Raw genomic sequence first — 17,654 nt, forward strand, 5'->3', positions numbered from 1 at the left:
CGATGGAAAGTTCTGTAACCCTCCCAATATACTTGGCATATCAATTTCTCCATAGGTTTAAGTTCCTGCTTGCTGCCAGTGAATGGAAACCTTTTCCCTGACAGCTTTGCTTCATTGTGTTCAATTGGCACAGGTGCGTGGTTTATTGTTGTTCAGTGACAGTAAGCAGAAGTGTTTAAAACAGGACTTGAAACTGAAGCTATATTAGAAAGTTGCAGTATGTAATAATTTAAAGGGGTTGTCCCACTTAAACCTGGAATGTGTCTGATGGTGGATGTCTAACCTTTCGGGGCCCCCACTGATCATGAGAACGGGGTCCTGTGTTGTCCATTTCAATAAGGCAGCAGTCGCGCATGTCTACTGCCAGTGCGTTCAGCTCTATGGGACTTTCAGCAATAGACGTGCGCTCTACTTGGCTGTCTCTGGCAGTCTCGTAGAGAACAAGCGGAGCGGCAGCAGACATGTGACTGCTGCTCCATTCAAACTGGGGGAACTGGACCCCCATTCTCGTGATTGGCAGTAGCCTCAGCGGTCAGCCCCCGACTGATCAAACGCTTCTCCCCATCCTGTGCACTGCGCAGATTAGCACATGGCGAGACTGCTGACTGACTGCTTATATGTAAGTGGAGATGGGGCAGTACCCCTGGCACATGTGTGTGGGCATTGCTTAAGTACTCTGGGAACCTTTTGTATGATTCGCTGCTATGTGGCGGCACAGTTTTATGTCTAATTTGCTAGTGATCAGCAGGGCAGGGGCTTATTCGGCTGACCTCTGGGTATGGAGCACCTGTCCCTAGTCTTGGGCTGGTACCATATTGAGATTACAGACCAGGTTGGTTTTGGAGGGATTTGCAGCCTCTAACACTTTGCTGTGGCACTTGCTTGTATACAATTAGCAGGCCGACCGAAGATTTGACTCTGCAGTGGATGTGCATTGTGTCCAGAGAGGAGGGGACGCCTTTATGACAGGCCGATAACCTCTCTGTTATTTGGGTTACAGGAGCAATTTGCTGATGTGCATTGGTTAGACAGGGCTAGCCTGGAATGCCAAGATACCAGCTGGGTCAGGGAGAAGGAAACAATTAGCCTGACGACTCTTTTTCTTGTGACATTGGAGTTTGCCCTCTACATAAAAATACGGTCGCTTTCTATTTTTTCATATTATTTTTTTTTTTTTTACAATGTAGACAAGATAAATGGGAACTAATGGCAGCAGGAGGAACAGTGACCCCTGCAGGCCATAATGTTTTTCACACTCCATATCGCCACAGAATCCAGGAATTTTAGGTTGTCTTGACATTATGGTCTTACTTTTTATGCATTTCTCATCTGCACAGTATTGGAGGGCTGGAATACTTATTCTACTGAGACAGCTAGCAAAATGTGTACATGTATTGTGGGGGTATCACAGAGGTTAGAAGGAAAACATGTAACCATTCAAGGGTTGCGCCATGACTGATGTAAAGAAAATCAGACATCATCTACTACATGATAAAATGCCTTTCTAACAAAACTAGAGCCAGCCCTGTACCTCACATGGGCCCAGAGATCTCCCTATTTACTGCTCCAATGGCTTTGCTGGATTATCTTCAGGATGGCAGCTCAGGGAGTGTGTCCTTTCTGCTGCAGCTCTCTCCCTGTAGCTGCCACAGCTTCTAACAGAACATATTGCTGGTCAGCTGGTGGCAGTTGGAGAGTAAAACTGAGCACATTTGACCAGCTCAGAGAGACGGATAAAAAATAAGGATAAGGGGCAAACAGCAAGTGGCGCTATACAGATACATTTTATTGAATAGCTCACTGGCTATATATATTTTTTTAATTGCATGCAATTGCAAAAGTATTCAGATCCAGGTGCTGGTTTCAAAAATGTAGAATATGCTTTGTGACACAACCCCTTTAATTTGAACTTTGCAGCTTTATAGCTTGCTGCCAGGTTCGATGCCCTGTCAGGACAGCTCAAGTGGCGGCAGACCCCTGGATTGCAGCACTAGGTCTGCACTATCGGTTCTTGAGCGTCTGACTCCTGCTACTGTGACAATTTTCTCCTATGCGCAGTCTAGGGAGAAAGCTGTCAGTTTGAGGTGGGGGGTGGGGTCTAATGATATTGAACACGAGGACTCCAGCAGAGATACAGCAGGGTTATGAAAAATATGGCAAAAAGGAAATTTAAGTGATACAGTGACGGAATTAGGATCTCAGATTGGGTAGCATAAATCCAGCACCAGGCGCAGCGAGATTCCTACCTGTCATTGACAACCATGTATATGTATGTCTTCCAGGAGTTGCTGGGTGTGTTTTGCTACAGATGAAGATGACAGAACCGCTGAGTGGGTCAGGCCGTGCCGGTGCAGAGGGTCTACAAAGTGGGTACATCAGTCGTGTCTCCAGCGGTGGGTCGATGAGAAACAGAGGGGAAACAGCACTGCCAGAGTCGCCTGCCCTCAGTGTAATGCTGAATATTTGATAGAATTCCCGAACCTAGGTGAGTGTCATTAATTCACTGTCATTAATTCACTGTATGAGCACTTAGTTTTTACTCTATAGTCACTTGGTTTCAATGATGCCAGAAACTCTTGTCTTCCATGTAGCAGTGCTCGCCACACAGGTAGACAAATGGAGGCAGCGTTGTATATGTAATTATCATTTACACAGGAAGACAAGGAGGCAGTATTATCTACAGTCAGGTCCATAAATATTGGGACTTCGACACAATTCTAACAATTTTGGCTCTACACACCACCACAATGGATTTGAAATGAAACTAACAAGATGTGCTTTACCTGCAGACTGTCAGCTTTAATTTGAGGGAATTTACATCCAAATCAGGTGAACGGTGCAGGAATTACAGCACTTTGCATATGTGCCTCTCACTTGTTAAGGGACCAAAAGTAACGGGACAGAATAATAATCATAAATCAAACTTTCACTTTTTAATACTTGGTTGCAAATCCTTTGCAGTCAATTACAACCTGAAGTCTGGAACGCATAGACATCCCCAGACGCTGGGTTTCATCCCTGGTGATGCTCTGCCAGGCCTCTACTGCAACTGTCTTCAGTTCCTGCTTCTTCTTGGGGCATTTTCCCTTCAGTTTTGTCTTCAGCAAGTGAAATGCATGCTCAATCGGATTCAGGTCATCTGGTTGACTCGGCCATTGCATAACATTCCACTTCTTTCCCTTAAAAAAACTCTTTGGTTGCTTTTGCAGTATGCTTTGGGTCATTGTCCATCTGCACTGTGAAGCGCCGTCCAATGAGTTCTGAAGCATTTGGCTGAATATGAGCAGATAATATTGCCCGAAACACTTCAGAATTCATCCTGCTGCTTTTCAATAAATACAAGAGAACCAGTTCTATTGGCAGCCATACAGTTGCAAGAAAAAGTATGTGAACCCTTTGGAATGATATGGATTTCTGCACAAATTGGTCATAAAATGTGATCTGATCCTTATCTCACAACAATAGACAATCACAGTCTGCTTAAACTAATAAAACACACAGAATTAAATGTTACCATGTTTTTATTGAACACACCATGTAAACATTCACAGTGCAGGTGGAAAAAGTATGTGAACCCTTGGATTTAATAACTGGTTGAACCTCCTTTGGCAGCAATAACTTCAAGCAAACGTTTCCTGTAGTTGCAGATCAGACGTGCACAACAGTCAGGAGTAATTCTTGACCCTTCCTCTTTACAGAACTGTTTCAGTTCAGCAATATTGGGATATCTGGTGTGAATCGCTTTCTTGAGGTCATGCCACAGGGCCACTCCAGAAGTCGTTTTTTCTTCTGTTTAAGCCATTCTGTTGTTGATTTACTTCTATGCTTTTGGGTCGTTGTCCTGATGAGATGGTATGCTTAGGATCATGAGCAGTTCCTTTCCTTCTCCATACTCTTCTCTTCCTATCACTCTGGTACAAGTTGATCTTGGTCTCATCTGTCCATAGGATGTTGTTCCAGAACTGTGAAGGCTTTTTTAGATGTTGTTTGGCAAACTCTAATCTGGCTTTCCTGTTTTTGAGACTCGCCAATGGTTTACATCTTGTGGTGAACCCTCTGTATTCACTCTGGTGAAGTCTTCACTTGATTGTTGACTTTGACACACATATACCTACCTCCTGAAGAGTGTTCTTGATCTGGCCAACTGTTGTGAAGGGTGTTTTCTTTACCAGGGAAAGAATTCTTCGGTCATCCACCACAGTTGTTTTCCGTGGTCTTCGGATCTTTTGCTGTTGCCGAGCTCACCGGTGTGTTCCTTTTTTTTTTTTTATAATGTTCCAAACAGTTGTTTTGGCCACGCCTAATGTTTTGCTATCTCTCTGATGGGTTTGTTGTGTTTTTCAGCCTAATGATGGCTTGCTTCACTGATAGTGACAGTTCTTTGGATCTCATCTTGAGAGTTGACAGCAACAGATTCCAAATGCAAATAGCACACTGGAAATGAACTCTGGACCTTTTAGCTGCTCATTGTAATTGGGATAATGAGGGAATAACGCACACCTGGCCCTGGAACAGCTGAGAAGCCAATTGTCCCATTACTTTTGGTTCCTTAACAATTGGGAGGCACATATGCAAACTGCTGTAATTCCTGCACCGTTCACCTGATTTGGATGTAAATACCCTCAAATTAACCATCTCCCGTCACACTAACGCCGAAAGGCATGAGTGCGGCGGCTCTCCCAGGTTACACTAACTCTAAAGGCGTCATCTCACGTGAGCCGAGATTTCCTGTGAACGCGCACTCACAGGAGCGCAAGGTAAACAAGTTGATCTACAGCCTGCCAGCAGCGATAATTCGCTGGCAGGCTGTAGATGCGATTTTTATATATATATTTTTTTTAACCCCAGAAAGGTATATTAGACGCTGTTTTGGTGGTCCCTTTTGCTTGGATCGACCACCAGAGGACACAGGCAGCTCTGTAAGTAGCACCAATCGCCACACTCCACTCCACCCCCCCCCCCCACCTTGTCACTTATTAACACTGTATTAACCCCTGATCACCCAATATAGACTCCCTGATCACCCCCCTGTCATTGATCACTCCCCTGTAAGGCTCCATTCAGACATCCGTATGTGTTTTGCAGATCCGCACATTGCCAGAACTATATAGAAAATGCCTTTTCTTGTCCGCAATTGCGGACAAGAATAGGACATGTTCTATAGGCTCTACAAAAAATGCAGTGTTCGCCCGATCAGGCCTGATCTTGTGCACACACTTGCGTTCAGTCCGCCCCACCGCAGTGACAGAAGTTATTTTTTTCTGATCACTGCAAAAACACCGTCAAATCCCTTTTGAGGGGCATGGCGAGTTCATAGATTTTATTTTAATTTTTTTTGCACAAGTTAGCGGAATTTATTTATTTTTTTTTTCTTACAAAGTCTTATATTCCACTAACTTGTCACAAAAAATTAAATCTTACATGAACTCACCATACCCCTCACGGAATCCAAATGCGTAAAAATGCCCTGTGAAATCCTAAAGGTACTCATTGGAATTTGGGCCCCTTTGCACATCTTGGCAGCAAAAAAGTGTCACATGTGGTATCAGGAGAAGTAGGGCAATGTGTTTTGGGGTGTATTTTTACATATACCTATGCTGGGTGAGAGAAATATCTCTGTAAATTGACAACTTTGTATAAAAAAATGGGAAAAGTTGTCCATTTACAGAGATATTTCTCTCACCCAGCATGGGTATATGTAAAATGACACCCCAAAACACATTTCCCCACTTCTCCTGAATACGGCAAAACCACATGTGTGACACTTTTTTTTGCAGCCAAGATGCGCAAAGGGGCCCAAATTCCAATGAGTACCTTTTAGGATTTCACAGGGCATTTTTTACGCATTTGGATTCCAGACTTCTTCTCACGCTTTAGGGCCCCTAAAATGCCAGGGCAGTATAAATACCCCATTTTGGAAAGAAGACACCCCAAGGTATTTCGTGAGGGGCATGGCGTTCATGTAAAATTTTATTGTTTGTCACAAGTTAGTGGAATCTGAGACTTTGTTAGAAAAAAAATAAAAAATTTCTGCCAACTTGTGCCCCAAAAAAAAAAATTTATTCTATGAACTCGCCATGCCCCTCACGGAATACCTTGGGTGTCTTCTTTCCAAAATGGGGTCACTTGTGGGGTATTATACTGCCCTGGCATTTTAGGGGCCCTAAAGCATGAGAAGTAGTTTGGAATTCGTAAAAAAGCCCTGTGAAATCCTAAAGGTACTCATTTGAATTTGGGCACCTAGGCTGCAAAAAAGTGTCACACATGTGGTATCGCCGTACTCGGAAGAAGTAGGGCAATGTGTTTTGGGGTGTATTCTTACATATACCCATGCTTTGTGTGAGAAATATCGCTGTAAATGACAACTTAAAAAAAGAAATTATACAAAGTTGTCAATTTCAGATATTTCTCTCACCCAGCATAGGTATATGTAAAAATACACCCCAAAACACATTGCCCTACTTCTTCTGAGTACGGCGATACCACATGTGTGACACTTTTTTGCAGCCTAGGTGCGTAAAGGGCCGAAAGTCTAACGAGTACCTTTTAGGCTTTACAGGGTTGCTCACAATTTAGCCCCCACCCAAAATGCCAGAACAGTAAACACACCCCACAAATGACCCCATTTCGGAAAGTAGACACCCCAAGGTATTCACTGAGGGGCATAGGGAGTCCGTGGGAGATTTTTTTTATTTTTTTTGCCAGAAGTTAGCAGAAATGGAAACTTTATTACACCTCAGATCAGACCAGCAATCGGACCCCCAATGTTAATCAGACCTCAGCTCACAGCCCCTTTCAGACCCCCAAAGCCATCATGCCTCTCATCGGCCCCCATGCAGCTCCAGCTACACAGAACTTAAAATAAAAATAACTTAGCCCTCCAGCTCCAGATGCCGCCGCCACTGCTCATCTACAGCGTGATCCTCTTCATCCTGCTGTCGGCTGTGATCTGATGCACACAGCTTGAGGGCACTCTGGGCGCACAGCGTGAAGTCAGAGTGCTCTCACGCTGTGCTCAGCTGACAGCTGAGGACCAGGAAGCTGTGAGTACAGAGCCTTCACCGCTTCCTGGTCCTTTTATGGGGTGAAAAATACGGTAGGTAATTATCACATAGTGCAGACTGGGAGGCAGTACTATCTATGTAACGATCATATATAGTTCTGACTAGGAGGCAGTACTATGTATGTAATTATAATATATAGTGCAGACTAGGAGGCAGTACTACCTGTGTAATTATCATATATAGTGCAGACTAGAAGGCAGTACTACCTATGAAAGTGTAGATTGTTGCACATTTTTGTGTAGATGTAGGTTGTGTACGGACATTAAAAAATAGCTCCCAATGAGAAATCACTGCTGAATCATTACCGATGGCTGGAGAGCAGATGTGAGGACATTGAAGTAGTAGCTTTTACTTAGATCAATTATGAATAACAAGGGACACAGTGAAGAAATAAAGTACGAACAGGGACTTGGTAGAACCGAAGATGAAAGACACAGAAGTGCTTGTCAAATGTAACTGTGTGTCAGTGAAGGTACAGATCACTACTCTCTGAACTACGACATTTTCTGCACTTGATGTCCGGATAATAATCGGGATTGATCCCAGAGATCATGAATGTGTCACTGAGAAGACCCAAATCCATTCTGGAAAAGCAGTATGTCAGGAAGTGCTGCCCCATGTGTTACAGTCCCTGCCTGGCATGTGGCGGGACGGGAGAAATGCAAAGGGCGTCTTAGTCCATTCATTCTAAGGATGTGGTGCACCCAGAGGTTGGGCACCCACCATAAGGTTACTTCATATACTAGAGATATGACATGACATTGGAAGATGGACTTCAATGGGGCCGTGTCCTGATTTTCACTGACAAGTATAGGACATGTTTAATTTGTTTTGATGAACTGTGCAATGGAAGAAAAGGCCCCATAGAAGTGAATGGGACAGCATCTAATCCACAAAAAAATGGATCCGAATTTTTGCTGACAGGATACGGCCGTCTAAATGAGCCCTTACAAAGATTTTCATGTTTTATGGAACAGATCCTTTTAATTCAGGATTTGGAGATCCTCTGCAGCATGCTGCAGTCTTTGTCCGGCCGCCTCTTGGCATGTTTGTCGTGCTGCGGCCGCATCTCCCTCCCGTCCCCATTATAGTGAATGAGGGCTTACATAGGCTAGCGTTAGTACAGATCTGACAGGCTGTTCTCCTGCCGGACCCTGCTAATGTGAAAGTAGCCCCAAACTTTTTCTGGCTTATCCAGTGGCTGTACCATAAAAGCTTGTCATAGCAATTTCTCTTTAATACTTTAGGAATGCAAATGGTCTAGCATTTATCAAAATTAGTCTAAATGTAGATTTTATGGTATTATTAATTTAGAAAAAAAAAATATTTCGGCGCCCTCGTTCTGCACCTTTCACACCCAGTATGAATGCTCGGACTAGCAGTGTATTAGGTGGAGAATGCTGGAGAAACCTTATGAAGCCTCCTACTGTTTTTATTGAACAGGAGATAAAAATGGAAATCCTTGGAGACCTCAAGTCTTTAGTTTTCTCCGTTCAGTCACTTTAATTAGTTTGGGTCAGGTCCACTGGGAAGGTCCTAGACAATAGGAGGGTCCAGGGCTGCATTCTATACAGCGGCTGATGTGCTGGTTCTGTGTACATCAGCACACCATTTCCCATGCATCTGCGTTCCTGGCAACCTCTAAGGACATCAAGCCATTGCAAACATGAACATGAATTTTCCATCCCTCATTACTACCGTTATGTTCTCTTTCAGGCACAGAAATAGGAGATAAATCCACAACGGTTCTTACTGAGTTGTTAAAGAAAATCTTAAATGGACTGAATTGCAAGGCAATTCAACTCTATCTTTACATCTTCTATTCCAGGTCCGGTTGTATATATGTTGGATCTTGCAGACAGATTGATATCCAAAGCTTGTCCATTTGCTGCTGCTGGAATAATGGTGGGTTCCATCTATTGGACTGCTGTCACATACGGAGCAGTGACCGTCATGCAGGCAAGTGAATGTATCCTATTCCAGTCAGCCATCCCAGCAACACAGTCCATTCCATCTTGTATCCTAGGCTTTTGTTTTAGGGTGTGTTCACTTTAGCATTATGGCTTCTGTTTTTAAAGGGAATCTGTCAGCTCCACAACCCCCCCCCCCCCCCTCCAACTAAAGTAAGCGGTGAATAATGTAAGTGATACCAAGGCCAGTTATGTAATTTTTTTCTTCCTACTCTCTCCCATTCGGACTGCTCTGACATACCGACAGTAAAATGCATTGAGAGGACTCCTCCTTGAGTCCCCTCCATTGTGTGCGTGAGCTCAGGAGTCCTCTCAATGTATTTTACTGCTGGATTGTCAGAGCACAGAGTCGGATTGGAAATGAGTATGAAGGTAAGGATTACATGACTGGACTCAGCGACATAACACTATAATTCCATTTTAGTCTCGTCTGTCCTCAAAACATTGTGGTAGATTTATCAAGATTGGCATTCCCATACGCCAGTCTTGATCTCCTGTGAGCCATGTAAGATACGGCAAATTTATTAAGAGACAGATGCCTTTAAATAAATTACCATATTTTTCCTTTATAAGACGCACTTTTTTTTAAACAAGTGCCTGTGTCTTATAAACAGCAGTCGGGGAGATCCAGCATGGCCAGACCCCTTGTCTGTTTCCTTAATGATCTGGAAGAGCGCAGATGCAGCTCTTTGCCCAATCGGTGAGAGAGCTGTGTTTCTGCACTCGCCTTTTTTTCCTGCCAACCCAATATGTATTATCAGAAGGACAGCGCATGGGGGGAAGGTTCTGTGGCTTTGCTGAAAGGAAGACTCCAAATACAGCTTAACGGCCTATGATGATGTCATCAATGGGAGGAGCCAGAACAGAAGACCTATACAGCCGACACTAGGGAAATGTGAGCTTTTATTAAAGATGAGCGTGTGTGTAGCAGAGCTGTATGCGTGTAGCAATGCTGTATGTGTGTGTGTCTTGCAGACAAATAATTAAGAGTTATCTAGTAGAACAAGAAGCATAACAGGACACAACAGAGCAATGACAGTAGATACATTTATTTGGATAGGTGCATTTAATGAGGTGACCACATGCACAATGGTCAGCAGATGACCCAGTAAGGGTAACAGGAAATGACAAATTATCCCCCCCCCCCCCCACACACACTACACCCTAAACTTATTGACCTTGACACCTCCACTTCTGTAAAACACCATTAAACCACATTCCCTTCAGCGAGGTCCTAGAAAATATTTTTTCTGATGTCTAAACCTGGAATGTGTCTTATAAAGCAAAAAATACGGTATGTGGATTTCTGGCGCTCCGTGTGTCAGAAACTCAAATCTATGCCAGCCAAAGGCTGGAGTAGTCTTGCACCATAATGTATGCTGGTTTGTGACGTAAGTTATAGTAAATCCAGTGATTGGCTCTGCCCTCTCTGCTCAGCCCTGCCCCTTTCCCTTACACTTTACAGAAGTGGTGAGAACCTCAAAAAGTTGCAAACATATCTCACAACTTTTTTACGCCACTATAGTGTCCTCAATAGTTTGATATTTGTCCCTCACTGTTCCAGTGACTTTTAGCAAACTGCAGATGTGCAACAATGTTCTTTTTGGACGGCAACTGCTTTCTCCTTGCAATCCTGCCAAGCACCATTGTTTAGTGTCCTCCTGATGGTGGACTCTTTAACATTAGCTAATGTGAAAAAGGCCTTTAGTTGCTTAGAGGTTTCCTTGGGTTCCTTTGTGATCTTGCGGACTAGTTCTAATAATGGTCTTGAATTTTCTCCATTTTGTACACAATCTGTCTGTGGATTAGTGGAGTCCAAACGCTTTAGGAGTTTTGTAGACTTTACCAGCCTGATGAGCATCAACAACTCTTTCTGAGGGCTGCCGAAATCTCCTTTTTTCATGCCATGATACAATTCCACAAACGTGTTGTAAAGATCAGACTTTGATGGATCCCAGTTCTTTAACCCCTTCACGCATTATCATGTACATGAGGGAATGCGGCTTGCTGCCGCATCCTCACGTGCATGTACGTGATGTGATCGGGCGGGTGCAAGTGCTGCACACGCCCGATCAACAGCAAGGGCCTGGCTGTTACTGATAGCCGGGTCCCTGCTGCATCCACCGGCATCACTGTATGTGGTGATGCCGGCAGTTTAACCCTTTCGCATGCCGCGGTTAGCGCTGACCGCTGCACGTTCAGGGTTTGCAGAGCAAAGGGGCTCCCTCTGACTCAATCGGCCCCCCGTACTGCGCTGACAGGGGGCAGATGGTTGCCATGACAGCTCCGATACCTTACACAGGCATCGGAGCCTGCCAGCTACGGAAGCCCAGGAGATCTAGCCTGCAGGCTGGGTCTCCTAGGCAACTGTCAATGTCTTACTGTGTAAGATGCTGACAGTTCAATTCGATACAGTAAGGAGCTTTGCTATTGGTTAGTTTGGCGGGCACAAGAGCCATAAAGCGCCCTGCAGCAGGGGAAGCCGGCGGGAGCTGAAAGGAGGAGGGGCCGTCTCCCGAGTCTCGTATGAGGAGAGCAGGGGTAGCGCTGTCCCGGCAAACATGGCGTGGAGCTGAAGAGGAATGGAGTGCTGGACAACTGCAGGGGAGCCCAGACATCCAGTCTGACCTGCACCACAAGTTGAAAATGTATCCATATGTGTAATGTATGTAGTGCAGTGTGTGATCTGCGCCACCTACATCGCACACGCTGCGCCACCTACATCGCACACGGTGCTGTATGTGGTGCAGTGTGTAGTAAATTCACAGCAGGCTATTATAGCTAAGTGGTAAAGTACAGGGAAGATCCGCCATATTGGACTGGACTTTATAACTTTGCTGTAATAGCTTGATGTTATTTAGACCAGTAATGGTTCCCTGCATGCTCACCTCTTAGGCCCTGTTCACACCACCACTGTTTATTTCTGTTGTTCTGCTCCGTTAGATGAGCAGAACAATGAAAATAATGGAAGTGTCGTGTTGGATTTTTGTCATACGTTTAACATTCCCCCAAAAAAAACTGTACGTTAACGGACGCCTCCGACAGATGCCACACTGTGGCATCCATCACCATAGAGTTCCATTGTACAAAAAAACATATATGCTAATGAATACGTTCTTTTTTTGTTCTTTTTTTGTTTTTTTGTTAATATGCAGAATGGGAAATTGTAGTGTACCACTTCTTTCCATCCTACAAAGTCCAGAAAAAAATGTATACATTTTTTGTACAATGGAACTTTATGGTGAGGGATGCCACAGTATGGCATCTGTCTGAGGCGTCTGTTATAGTATAAGTTTTTTCATGCACATTAAACCTATGACCGAAACATAATGTGAACCTGTGTGTGAATGAGGCATCAGTGTTCCGTCAGTGATTTTTATTTTTATTTTTTAAAGCTAAAACCAGGTGTGGCTCTAAACACAGAACAAGGGCAAATCTTTCCCTTATACCTCATCTCTGTGGAGGCCCTAATCCTGGTTTTGGCTCACAATCCCTGATTGAAATCACTGATGTGTGAATGAGGCAATTTTTTATATCCTAATTATATATGCATTTAGCAACTAAATTTTATTTGGCTCCTAAATTTTTTTAGTTTAGGAGCAAATGGCTCCTGGGTAATTTTTGTTAGTCTGGAGCACTGCTTTTTTGCCACCTGACAAAGTCTAATATTTTTGACTCTTAGTTCTAGGTTAAATTTATGCAGAGAGATAGAAAATTCGGAATGGTCCACAAGCCTTCAAGCACCACTGTATGTAGTCATGTTTACGTGTGAACAGATCCTCACAGATTAGTCTTTACCAGTGGCAGCGATAACCTGCTGCAATAGATCCATAATACCAGTTTCAGAATCTAAGAACCTAAAGGGGTTATCGGATAAATAATGTAAAAAATGAAAATTGGACATTGTATAGTACATGACAATCTCTTTCTAACAAAGCTAGAACCAGCCCTGTACCTCACATGGGTCCAGAGATCTCCTCAGTCATTGCTCTGCTAGATTTATATCAAGCTGACAGCTCATCGGGAGTGTCTTCTCTGCTGCAGCTCAGGGGGCGTGTCCATGCTCTCCCTATCACAGCTCAGGAGGCGTGTCTCAGCTCTCCCTATCACAGCTCAGGAGGCAATTGAAGAATGAAACTGAGCATGTGCGGCCATCTCAGTGAGCAGGTCAAATAAGAAATTAAGTGGCCCTATATATACAGATACATTTTTATTGAATAACTCAGTGGCTATACACAATTTTTTATTACATTCAATTACAAAAGTATTCAGATCCAGTTGCTGCTTTGAAAACTGTAGAATATTGTTCATAGGACAACCCCTTTTAAGTTGTCTTTTTATCTCTTCCAGTCTTTTTCGTAGTAGTAGTTTCATGTGACAACAGAAGGGTACAGCAGCCCAGCCCTCAACTGTATGTGCCACCAGGGCGCATTTTTACATAAGATGCATTTTAATTACAAGCCTCAAGATGTTCTGAAAAATGCAGGGTTATTGCTAGCAGATGTTTTCATTGTATATTCCCATAGTAATCGCTACAGATGTTTTCTCTCTAAGGGTATAATCATAGATGTGCAGAGTTATAGACAGCTGTGCGAGACGTGGCGTGTGGCCAGACAAGCTTCTGCTGCCAGCAGTTGGAAGAAGCCATACCTTACCCAAAGGAGAGGTCTCCCTACTGTGTGCTGTCAGATCATTTGATAGAACCACATACGCCATTAGAACATATTAGATCAGCCAGAATAAGGATTGCAGATTTATCCTCTAAGTGCCAGCTTTAGACTGTTTTTGATGCATATGATATGTATGGAGCACACAAGCAATGAGGTGAAGCGTGAACGTGTTTCCACAAGCTGTAATTTGACCATAGATATCAGGACACACAAAAATACAGATTGTTTAAAGAATATCACTCTCCTTTCAGTTTGCAGAAAGAGGTAGAAGCATAATCAGTTGACTAGAGTTGTCAATACAGTTGGAGCTGCAGCAACCTGATATATATGGTCTAATTCACCTGAATCCATCAGCCCTTCCAGAGGCTCTCCTCTCTAGCTTATAGCAGTATTATAGGTAGATAAAGGTTAGTTGTTAAATCTGGGTGGGTCCAACTGCTCTGACCCGCACCGATCATGAGAATGGGAGTCCTGTGGCCACCCATGTGACTAGAACGGTGGTCGAACATGCTTTAGGGGACCTAAAAGTATGACCCTAACAGTTCTTCCAGTTCCAGTGGATAGGGGACGGCTTGTTGTTGTAATCGGAGTATACCTTTTTAATAGATGGGATGCTGTGTATCTGACGGCATTTGATTGTTGGTTACACTGGGCAAGTGTGGAGGAAATGGCATGAACAGAAAGTAGGCCAGACAAAAACCTGACACAAAGGAATAAAAAACAGTCCATGAAATCGGATCTAATCCGTTCAGGCAAGTTACCTAACAAAGAAATTATGACAATGCTCAGAAGAAATCAATAGTGTTGAGCGAAGCGCGCTTCGGGTGCTTCATCCGAAGTCTCTTCATTCAAAATGTCATAACCGAAGCAGAGTTCCGTTTCAAGTTTTAAAGTGGTTTTCCACTTTAAAACTTCCACTTCAACTACCAAAGTTATTCAAGTCACGCGCAACTTCCTGAATAACTAACTCATCGGAGCCCTTACATTCTAATACTGTATGGAGACTTATCTCCATACAGTACTATTCAGAAGTTTTGAAAGAAGCAACTTCGGATGAAGCATCCTAACCTCACTTCGCTCAACACTAGAAATCAACTTACTGGCCAAAAGGGGCCGCAAAGCTCCAGATCCTTGTTCCAGTGAGTGCTCCTCAGGGGCTGGCCTCAGAACCAGCTCCCCTTGCTACTTGGGTTAACATGCAAATCACTCAAGGCAACCCTTCTTCTAGTATCCCTCAGAGGTGCGGGTCCCAACTTCATCTCTTCTCTGCAGTAGGGATCCACTTAAAAGTATTTCTTTACCTTCCTATCTTAAGCCATTAAAGGAAATGTGTCACCAAAAATGTTATCTGCAAATTTAAACCAGATAGCAACACATATACCATACTTTTTTAATTCTGTTTCCCTAACACGATTATGGAGGCGGCCATCTTGCCTGAGCTGTTCTTAACAGCATTAGGCCCCCTGCACACGGCCGTGTTTCACAGCCGTGTGCGGGCCGTGGAACCGCGGCCTGGATCCCTCCTGAGAGCAGGAGCGCACGGCGTCACTGGTTGCTATGACGCCGTGCGCTCCCTGCTGCCGCCGCAATACAGTAATACACTGGTATGATCTATACCAGTGTATTACTGTACTGTGCCGGCAGCAGGGAGCGCACGGCGTCATAGCAACCAGTGACGCCGTGCGCTCCTGCTCTCAGGAGGGATCCAGGCCGTGAAACACGGCCGTGTGCAGGGGGCCTTAAGAAAATTGCTTTACTGCAGCCACATGGTCCATAGACTCTATGGTCAGGAGGGGACCCTATTGACTTCTATGGGAGAGTTTTCTAGGCATACTCTGTGACCTGTGCAGAGGTCTTTGTATAAAGAATAGATTCATCTTTGACAATCCTCTATTGTGACTGGTGGATCCTGTTTTATCCATACAGAGGTGATATCATTACAGGCAGGATTAAAATGACAGATAAGCACATAACTGCAGTAAAGTGATCTGTACAGACCAAAAAGTGGCACCTATTAGGCTTAGTAGCCAGTGCAAAAACTGCAGGATTTGTTTGTTTTTTTAAATATAGTTAATGACATGAAAACTGAAAATATCATAAATTCTTTAAAATATGTTTAACATAAAAACATGATTTAAACAATAGGTTGTTGCTGTTGACACATTCCCTATTAAATACTTTAAAATAAAGGTAACTTGGACAGTTCCTTTCCTACCCCTGAGCAGACAGACTGTACAAATAGGGCTCCTGGATAATTGTCATCTAATTGGCAAGAACCTTTTGTAAGTTAAAGTGGTCATCTCCTGAATCTTTTTCATTCAGAGTCCTGAAGTGCATTTAATAACCTTTTTGAAGTAACCTTAAGTGTTTGATGCAAATAAAAATACTCTCCATCATTCTTTTTGCTTCCATGTGTCACTCACGGTGCTGCTGCTAATCTGTACTGCTTCATGTGGACAAAATCGGACTCCTTCCCCCTCTGGCAGCTAAAAATAAAGCCCCCTTCTTACCCCCTTTAGCTATACTGCCATGCTACTTCAGAAGCTCTCCTCCTCCTCATGACAAACCGTGCTAGCCATTTCTCTTGGCTGCACGACAGTGAACAGATCAGCAGTATGTGAGGACTTGGCTGTAGGGAGGACGGCTGTCTGAGCATGTCGACCAGCACTCGGTTCAGTAGATGGATGTGCACATTCCTATATACTTTGAACACCAGTTGGCACCGTACTATATAAATAAATCTCATAACTCTTTACTGGCTTGTTGTTAACAGCATGTAGATGGCAAGTGTGCTTCTTTAGGATGCATGTGATGACTGATATATAATGATGGGACAGAAATAAGCTTCTAGATTATATTGGCAGTGTCGATAAATATTCTGTATACAAGTCAATCTGTACAAAATGTGTAAGACACTGTTCTCCAGCATCACCATATTTTACTGTGTTGAATAAAAATTGCTTATTGGTGTCATCACACTTTGTGTAGGAAAGATTCGGCTTGTGGGCTGCACATCTGGCATTGAGAGCACTTGGTACCTGACAGTCTCTTCATGCTGAGCGCTGTCGACTACTCAGGTCTTCTCTGCTCCGGTTTCTATAGCACCAAGTGAACCATAAAACCATAAATTTCCTTTGTTTAAACCTTAAAGTATAAAATCTCCTTCTGGTAATGAGTAATCAAAATCTAAAAAGAAAATGTTAAGCATGATTATCATTGTTAATTAACATCTGTGCTAATTATGTCAATGTTGACTTTGATTTTCTGCCAGTTTCTTTGAGCTCCTATTGTGTGTATTTGCATAGCAAATATATAACTGATTACTCACGTAGACCACATCGAGGAGAGAAGATGCACAATGGTTGTTTTCCTGATGCTTTGTGAGGTTTTGGCAGCCCATTAAGTATTTTAACACTCTCCAGTGCTTCGTTACACATCCTGACAACAACTCCATATGTGCTACTGAGCAAATGTAGAACACATTTCAGGTTTCTGATCATTAGACATTCCTTCTGAAAGCTTCTATGGCTCAAAACCAGTCGTTAGAAAGCAGAATTTTGGGGATTGTCAATTGCTCTTTGTGGCCCTAAGCAGGTGAACATCCTCTACAACATTTTGCCTCATAGGTCATATGGAAAGCACATGTCAAGATGAGGCATCTTTCTATTAAAGAAGTTAAACCATGAAAAATATTGCTAATGCAATGAATAGGTAATTTCAAATGAAGTATTATTGCAATATACCATATTTCTTGGACTATTTGACGCGTCCTGCACCTACACTGAGAACAGAGACCTGAAAGTTCTGGAGGCCGCACTATTTATGTTCATCCGCCCTCAATTTACTTTTATAGGGCTGACAAAAATATAGAAATGAATAGCTGTGGCCGCTCGAGTGCAGTGTGCTCCCATTCACTACTATGAGGAGAGCACTTGGTGGTGGCTGGACCT

At 43.4% G+C, this 17,654-nt stretch overlaps 1 protein-coding gene across 1 annotated transcript in view; it reads left to right on the top strand.

Annotated features, from left to right (window-relative positions):
• Positions 1 to 17,654, top strand: part of MARCHF5 (membrane associated ring-CH-type finger 5) — a 65,336-nt gene that overhangs the window by 36,178 nt on the left and 11,504 nt on the right. Inside the window, exons 2-3 of the mRNA XM_044297894.1 lie at positions 2,283 to 2,485; positions 8,893 to 9,023. Coding sequence (XP_044153829.1) covers positions 2,283 to 2,485; positions 8,893 to 9,023 — 334 coding nt within the window. The remainder of the gene's footprint in view (positions 1 to 2,282; positions 2,486 to 8,892; positions 9,024 to 17,654) is intronic.

Source organism: Bufo gargarizans, chromosome 6 (assembly GCF_014858855.1).
Source record: "Bufo gargarizans isolate SCDJY-AF-19 chromosome 6, ASM1485885v1, whole genome shotgun sequence".
NCBI lineage: Eukaryota > Metazoa > Chordata > Amphibia > Anura > Bufonidae > Bufo > Bufo gargarizans.